The sequence below is a fragment of the Poromitra crassiceps genome (assembly GCF_964638095.1).
Source record: "Poromitra crassiceps genome assembly, chromosome: 7".
NCBI classification, from domain to species: Eukaryota; Metazoa; Chordata; class Actinopteri; order Beryciformes; family Melamphaidae; genus Poromitra; species Poromitra crassiceps.
Window position 1 is genome coordinate 4,669,913 of NC_139628.1, and position 8,669 is coordinate 4,678,581.

The following is an 8,669-nucleotide window of genomic DNA, read 5'->3' on the forward strand; positions in this document are numbered from 1 at the left end:
AATCATAGATTTACGGCATTGTTTCCTCTCAATATGAACATTTTGGTTGATACAATAACCCATATTAACATTCCTGTTATATTCAGAACCATACCGATATGTTGAAAAATTACGAATGAAAATGAAAAACATCGTCCGATACAAATATGAATCCCGATATATCGTATCTCAAACAGTCAATTTTGCTGCAACTCCACAGCGCTGCTTAATCCAAAACCTTACTTCCGGGAACTTTTGTGAGGTAGAAAAAAACTGGTCCATTGGAGTGAATGGAGATGTCGCAACTCTTCTATTATACGACTCTGGCTCACGCTAACTAGCCCGCTCTTCTTCTGTTGATTCCAAACAAATGTCACACAGAGGATTTTTCACTGGATTATTTTTTAATAAAAAATAAAAATATCACAGAACTAATTATTTACACTGACTGTCAAACAATAACATCATAATATACAACATTTGCCATCAGTGTTAGCCGGCTGCCGTGCTCTTTCTCTCTCTGCATAACATTATACTGGAAATGGCCACCCACTATTGGCTGATCTTTGGCGCCGGGTGATGATGTCACCTTCTACACTGTTGTACTCTGTGTAGAAGCTACAGGAAGCAGAGGACAACAGGTGGTGACATCATCACCTGGCAACGAAGATCAAAGATGTCAGGCTGGACAATGGTTTGATTTGGGGGTTGCTCTTTCAGAGTTACGGTTTCGTTCTCTATTGACTTGCACTAGCATCGCTAACACGCTAATCGCAGGTGGAGCGCCGCAAACTGATGTACACGGGGACGGATAGAGATCAATAGCATAGGCTGAGACTGCCCCGCCCCTTTACTGGAGACAGGGAGAGTTCATCCGTCCAGCTCCACTGAAACAGAGCCGAGGGTTCGAGTCCTGCACAGTCAAGACTCCACTGTTGTGGATGGAATGTGGCCAAACATACCATCACCACCATGGCGACAGGGACGCCTCGTTACAGAGTCCACTTCAAACACCTGGACAGAGAGAGACAGACAGAGAGAGAGAGAGAGATGAATTTCAGATTGACAGTCATAAGCAGAGAAGAGAGACCTTCTCTCATCTCCAGGGTTCCTCAGATACCAAACGAGGGGCAAAAGGATGAAGAAGCTCTTCAGATAAATGAGCCACTTTTTTTTTTCTCCCCCGATTTTTTATCCCATTTTTATCCCCCATTAGTGCTAGTTAATTTATTTATCCTGGTTGCTGCTCCACCCTCTGCCGATCTGGGGAGAGCCGAAACTGGCTCCATGCTTCCTCCGAGACATGGGGCAGTTAGCCAGCCGCTTCTTTTCACCTGACAGAGGAAGCTTCACCGGTAGGACATAGCACGTGGGAGGTTCACGCTATTCCAACCAGTTCCCCTCCCTCTGAACAGGCGCCCTTAACGGCCAGAGGAGGAACCACATTAGCAACCAGGATATTGCATGTTTTGGTGAAGGGGGTTCCTATATGAAGGAAACCCCCGGGAGGCACGGGGAGAACATGCAAATTCCACACAGAAAGGCCCTTTTTGACGACCCCACCCGGGCGGTGGGCACTCGAGGACATGCGGACGGGCACGCATTCCTTCAGCGTTCACAGCGTCCCAGGTGGGAATCGAACCCAGGATCTTCGAGCTGTGAGGCGACAGCGCTTGCCACTGCACCACCGTACCCCCCCCCCATAAATGAGTCACTCTTGACCAGGGAGGCACATCCTGCATCATATATGGTCTCCGTATCGTCATCGTGTGCGCATGAGCAACAGTCACATGGCAGGACGTGCAAATTTCAAGTAAGGCAAAATATACTGTGGGCTATCTCATCAAAAGGGCCTGTCTGTGTGTGGAGTTTGCATGTTCTTCACGTGCTCACCGGGGGTTCCTCTATAATAGAACCCCCCACTATAAACATACAGGAATATGGTCGTCTGACCAGTGGCGGTTGGAAGAAGTTGGTCCCCGGGCGCTTCAATGGAGCTGCCCACCGCTCCTGACCCGACTACGGAGGAGGACGAGCCAGGGTGGGAAAATAAGGACGACACATTTCAAGGTGCCTCCAAAGCGTGTGCGTGTATAATGGCTGCCGTGCACGTATGACATAGAGACACTGCAGACTGCAGAGCGTGTCATCATTCAGAAACCACGCCCAAAACAGGGGAAAACAAAAACTCCCCCCCAATCCTGGCGTTCTCCTATGTCACGTGTTGCACACAAAGATCATATATACAGAAGATGAACACTCCCAACTTATTTCCTTGACAGCTAGATCCACATTTTTCTTCTCGCCAATTCTCAATGGCTTCCTTGTTTTGCTCAGGAGTACAAAAAAACTTTCATTGGCAAATTTTTACATTTGTTGTCTGCGCAGCCCACCACACAACAGCTTTTAGCTACGTTTAATTCAAGGAAAATGACGCTGGTGTGTGGGAGTGAATGGAGAGCTTTCCCCCGTGATGGGCGTGGCCTATGCAGTGTCTCTATTGTGAAAAATGTAGAAAAGGGTCCATAATGGCCCACCGTCAGGCCTGTTCTTGGGGCAGTTGATGCCCACGAGCCGGCGCGCCAACGACGTAATGACGATGACACCGCCGTGACATCATCAATGATAACGTCAGAGTTCACCTGTGAGGTCATCGGCAATGTCAGGCGGTCTAGGCTGACTGTGATGGCAGACGGGACTTTACGGGGTCACCGATGATGTCATACCTCCTCTTGACGTTGTGACATCACCAATGATGTCATACACCAAATGTGGGGATATATACAAGGTGTTCTGTGACGCTGTATCCTGTATTCCTACTTCCTTACTTCCTATTCTACTTCATAATGTCTACCCTTCCCACGACCAAATCCGAACCCAAGCTGAATCCTGGCTGCCTTACAACCAGCCAGGCCCTGGTGACTGGCTGCCTTACAACCAGCCAGGTCACGAGTGGTATTCCTTTAACCGCGTCCGAGGACCGACATCTCTGTGATTCTAACCGATTACGGCCCGTGAGCCCTCAACTACGATCCAGCACACTTCACACCGAGGCAAGCCCAAAAGCTTCCTCACAAATTGGTCCTTCGAACAAGAGTTATCTGTCCTGCTAAATTTAAGTCAAACATCACGTCAGGCTACTGTACTGCTGCTTGATACAAAAGGAAAACTCACACCGCTCTCATTTTCCATGACTAATATAAAGAGACGTCTGTCTGATAGAGCGAGATTCATTTTAACAGGCAGAGTGAGTGATCATGTTACAAACGAGTTTGTCTTTGTGCAGTATGCAGCACAGCGATCACAGCTACAGCAGGAGATGGAGCAAAACAGAAGGTTTAGGAGTAGTGTTGGAGCCAAATATTTCACTTGACAATTTATTGAATATTTTGTTTTTGTTTATCGAGGAATTAATATTCATTAAGCAATTTAAATATGAAGTGTTGTGTTATGGATTGTGTTTTTTTTTTGGGGCAATTCCTAATTATGATGGATTGTTGATGTTGATTATTGAGGTTATTGATGCATGTCGGCCATGTTAGCCTCTTGTAGCTTAGCTTTGGCTCGTAGCTGCCGGGTTCAGCATGGGGCCTCAGAGATCAGGACGACGCCTTTTTTTGTCCAAACGAAATGTTCTCCGGTCTCTCCTGATTCTGAATGTAGCTGAATCGCTCTTTTGGTCCAAGTCAAACTCTTTTTTTGAAGGATTTTTCAAAACGTATATGGAAAAATGAATGGGGAATGAAATCTCTTATCTCTTGCTGAACCCTGAAGAGGGCTTGACTTTGCCACTCTATATGGTGCAGCCCTAGTTGCCATGGTAACTGACCTACACTTACTCTGATCTCGGTTTTTGGAGCAGAAAATCTCGGATTGCCGTGAGGTAACAGAGCTTGATCTGGAATAGCCCTCTGGTCTGTGTGTGTGTGTGTGTGTACCTGGTCTCTCTGTGTGTGAGCAGACACTTGGAGCAGCAGTAGCGCCCCCCACAGGACGTACAGGTGTAGTGCGAGGGGAAGCCGCAGACTGAGCAGAAGTGCCGGGGGGGCAGCGAGGAGGGCGAGGCTGCCGCTGACAAGTAGTTAGGCTCCGCCTTATCCGACAGGTTCTGCCAATCACAAGACAGGGGGCAGGGTCAACTGACAGACTCTCGGACAATGAGAAAGCAGAGGAGAAGAAACAGAACACACACACACACACACACACTGATATTGTTTTGTACCAGGTGTCAATCACCAATATCAACCATTAAGCCCCGCCCACCTCCTCCTCCAGCAGAGTGGTGAAGTTCTTCCTGAAACGCTGTTTGAAGTGATCGCCCCTCGTCTTCCTCTTCTTCTTCCCTGGGGGGAGAGAGAGAGAAGACACAAGTTGGGTTTCCATCCAAGTGTATCACAAATTTGAACAGAATTTTCATAAAATCGGCAAAAGAAAATGTGAAATTATGTATTTCCATCACTGGTGTTATGTGGATATTAGAAGTTGGTGTGCAGTCAGTTGTGCCGTCTGTCTGCCTGATGAGTAAAACCAGATACGTGTTGTTGTCTTGCAGCTGTATGAAAAACATCTATTACAAGTTGTTTGATTACGCACAACTCAAAAGCAGGTGAGACTCGACGGAAAACCAACGAGGTAGGGTAGAAATGAGCGATGAGGACGATGAAGAGGACGAGGCACGGTAGGCTAGAAAGGAGCGTGCTCTGTTTCTAGTCATGTATAATCCACAGAGCAGTTACTGTCAGTGAATAAAATGTAAGGTCTTCTTCCATTAAAACGCGGTCTAAACCTTCTAATTGTGTCTAAATCTGTTCCTTTATTTACCTCACAAGTGTATTTAGTGATGCCAACATGTGGAATGCAGTAACTTTTTTTGAATGGGGTTTGGTTAAACTGGAGGTAACCAAGATTCGCTTCATCCGTTTCCACTGCATTAGTCGCATTTTACCTTTTATCGATACACCAACTTTTCCACCTCCCACAAGCCTGAAATCTTCTTTTGTGATATTTGTTTGTTCCCCAACCCCCCCCCCCCCCACCCCCACCACACACACACACACACGCATATTTTTTCCTGGTGTTTCCACTCATGCGCAAATTCAAGAAAAAACTATCCTTGAGGCCAAGTTAATGGTTGAGGCAAATTTGATGAAATTTCGTCAAGGTATTCCTGAGATATTGCGTTAACAAGCTTGAAAATGGCATTGGAGAGGTCACAGAGACCTTGACCGTTGACCTTTGATCACCAACATCTAATCAGACCATCCTTGAGTCTAAGTCGATGTTTGAGGCAAATGTGATGAAATTCCGTCAAGGCGTTCCTCAGATATCGCGTTAACGAACATCGGACGGACGGACAACCCGGATCCATAATGCCTCCGGCCTGGCTATCGCCGGCAGAGGCATAAAAACATGTGGATGAAAACCCACCTAGAGAGTGTCAGAGAGAGAGGCCGACACACTACACACACACACACACACACACACACACACACACACACACACACACACGAAGGTGTATAATATTCTTTAAATCAACACACATCTCTCTTACAGTGCCGGTAGAGCAGCCATATTGAAATCTCTCTCTCTCACCTGGCTCCTCTGTCTCACTGAAGGCCGGCAGGCGGGCAGTAGGACCTGGGGGAGGCAGGGAGGACAGCGGGTCGTCCTGGAAAAAACAACATCATCATCATATGGGGCTGAGAGACATCTGTGACGACATCCTACCACTCTGCTGAATCCTGACTCCTGATTGGCCTAGGGGAGAAACCTGAGCTCTGACACCTCTGTGTCACATCCAATCATATCTACCGATTTCTACAACCGATAAAATGGTGCTTTAATTATGCACAAATGCTCGATGACTAAATGCTCAACGCCATATTTGACATAAGCTAAGTTGAAGTAGTTTTCTTATTTTGCACAGTGAATTTTGCCCATTTTGAAAAGCACTGTATTTATGTCTGCATCTGCTAGTGGACCATCGCCATAGGAGTAAGCATAATAATGTGTTCATTCCACTACAGGAGAGACGACATGAGGTCGTGAAAAATTCTGCTCATCTGCATCGGACCAAAGAGTTGGAGATTGAGAATATAAAATCTAGACTCAACGCGAGACTCATCATTCATTCTTCATTCTTCGTCTAAAATGGCCAGTGCCCAGGTTTAAGCTCAAACACAGCATTCTTTGGCTGTCATTTCGGGTTCAACTGCTCCACAGCGCCGGATGTATCGGTTCGGTCCTCAGTGGTTGGGAGGTTGTACTGCAGTTTACAATTTTGAGCATCGGGTCCAGCAATGTGAATAAGGGCTCGATATTGGAAACTACGCAATATTTGGGATTAAGATGGCACCCATATCTTGGATAAGAACATTGTGTCTGAGGTGGGTACAGTTTTATTGTGATTGATAACGTCTATCATAAGCTGCAGCCATTTTAGCCGAGCCTGCAGTGCAATACAGGCTTGCGCATCCGAGACGAAGAATGAAGAATGAATGATGAGTCTCGCGTTGAGGCTAATAAAATCCAACATGTTGGAGCCTACCTGGAAGTTGTCTTTCTCCAGAGCCTCCAGCTGTCTGCTCAGTCTCCTCTGTCTGGTCGCTTCATCTAAAACTCTACGCTGACCTGCCTCCACACGAGCTGAGAGAGAGACAGAGACATAGAGAGAGGGGGAAGGGGGGGTCGTGAGAAGTTACATTCAAAACTATTGCATCTCCATCATGTCTTTATTGGGAAATGTAGTCTCTCGTAAGCTTGCGAGGCAGCTGGATTCACACGAGATGAGATGACGATGTGAAAACAAAGCATCTGGCAGCGTTAAGATTGCAACTTAAACCCCCTGTCCAATGGTTTATGTTCCACACTTTAGTTTGGCTCAGCTCCAACACAGCGCCACCTTCAGTCAGATCTCCACTTTTACACAGAGATGCAAACTCATGGACAGAGGCGACCGATACCAGAGCAGACACAAAACTACAACCCGACCCATATATCAGTCGGCCGATATTGGCCTATCACAGTAATATCGGTACTGGTGTATGTTGTCCAATATGCGCAGATTTTTTGTTTTGTTATATAGGCATGCTATATAATAACAAAAATATATATATTTATTTTTAACTTCCCTGTGAAGTTCACTGTTTCAGTACATAGATGTCATTTTGGACAATAACGTTTATTGTTAAACTATAAAATATCCTGCCTCCATTACATATCTTTGTCACAAGTGTTTGATATTTGAGGGATCATTGCAAAAAAAAAAAAAAAAAAAAAAAAATGTTTAAACGTTTATTTATGTACACACATTAATTAGTTTGCATCCCTGTAGATCAGGGGTTTTCAAAGTGGGGCTCCAAACCGTTTCAGAGGAGGCTCAGTGAATGGTAGTGAAACAAAACATTACATTAGTTATCAAAAGGAGATCACATAATTATAGCCAAATGCGTGTGACTCCCAGAGTCAGAAACTAATACATTCCAGGTTGACAGCGGTCTGCTTCCTCTGAAATAACAGCTGTAGTCTGGTGGGCAGGGAGTGACTCCCTACACACAATCTGACATGTCTTCTGCTGCGTTTTAATCTGTGGACATGTCTTCAGCTGCGTTTTAATCTGTGGACATGTCTTCTGCTGCGTTTTAATCTGTGGACATGTCTTCAGCTGTGTCTGACGTTAGAGGGCTTTGTGTAACTAGGACGCGTAAGTTAACGCTAGCTGCCTGCAGCTAAAACCTGTGGTAAGCATAGCAGACAGCTAGCTAACGTGTTCACAGCATTGAGACATATGTCGATGGTTCTTCACAGCCTGTGAGCAGAGCGCCTCCCAGCGGCCAGTGTGTGCTGAAGCAGACGTGCTGTTTGTGTTATTTAACCTGTTTAAAGACCAAAACTCACCCGAGGACTTCTTCTCCAGCACCATGACGGCTAGCTGTTAGCTGTGTGTTGTTGCAGTAGCTGAGTTCCTTCTACGGCAACTGAGAGGGTCCAACTACTTAACGGAGCGCGCTCTGGCTACATTCTGGCCATTCTTCTTCTTTGCTTTTTTTGGGCGGATTGCAATCCCAACTTTTAAGGTGCATGCCGCCGCCTACTGTACCGGAGTATGTACAACAGGATCAAGTTTACATTAGTCTAGGAAAGAAGAAATCAAAATAAATGAGTGGAAATAAATATTGCCCCTCTCTGTGTTACCCACACCTCATCTCCATTTGTTTCTAGTATCCCTTTAAAATCCCATCCTCACCCAGTTGCAAACGTAGGCCTACCCTTTCTTCAAACAGTAGCCTACATTAATACATGTTCAGTATTTCCAGTGATATTACATTGTGCACATGCTTAGTGAACTGACTTTTCCCAATAGAAATCCAGTCAGTGTGGTCACCTGAACCTATAGGACAGGACTCAGGTCTTTTACAGGCTCAGCATGTCCACAGAGAGCTTATTTACCGACAGTTTGGGCACGGGACAATGTTTTGAGCTGATTTTCAGCTGGAGCATATTTTGGTAAAGATATTTTACTTCAAGAACAGAATTTGTTATTAATATTCAGCAACCCTAAATTTCCAAACAATATGTATTTTTTTCTAACTTCTAAAATGAAATTCTTGAAGAAGTTGCAGAAGGGCATGTGGTGGCATAAAGGTTAGAGAAGTGAGCTTATAACCAGAAGGTCGTGAGTTCAATCTCTC

The 8,669-nt window shown here is 45.5% G+C and overlaps 1 protein-coding gene across 1 annotated transcript; it reads right to left on the bottom strand.

Moving 5' to 3' along the window:
- Window positions 1-350: 350 nt before the first annotated feature.
- On the bottom strand, window positions 351-7,961 carry znhit1 (zinc finger, HIT-type containing 1). The gene is made up of 6 exons (XM_083639903.1): window positions 7,876-7,961; window positions 6,527-6,624; window positions 5,572-5,647; window positions 4,243-4,322; window positions 3,918-4,087; window positions 351-993 (listed from the first exon to the last, which is right to left on the bottom strand). Exons 1-6 carry the CDS (start codon window positions 7,898-7,900, stop codon window positions 972-974), a joined length of 471 nt encoding a protein of 156 aa, XP_083496029.1. The 5' UTR covers window positions 7,901-7,961; the 3' UTR covers window positions 351-971.
- Between the last annotated feature and the right edge of the window lie 708 nt (window positions 7,962-8,669).

Coding starts and splice junctions, on each gene's coding strand:
- znhit1 (XM_083639903.1), bottom strand. CDS start 7,900: ATGGTGCTGGAGAAGAAGTCCTCGG. Junction 5,648..6,526: donor TGGAGAAAGACAACTTCCAG/GTAGGCTCCAAC, acceptor TGTTTTTTCCAG/GACGACCCGCTGTCCTCCCT. Junction 4,323..5,571: donor CAGTGAGACAGAGGAGCCAG/GTGAGAGAGAGA, acceptor CTCTCCCCCCAG/GGAAGAAGAAGAGGAAGACG.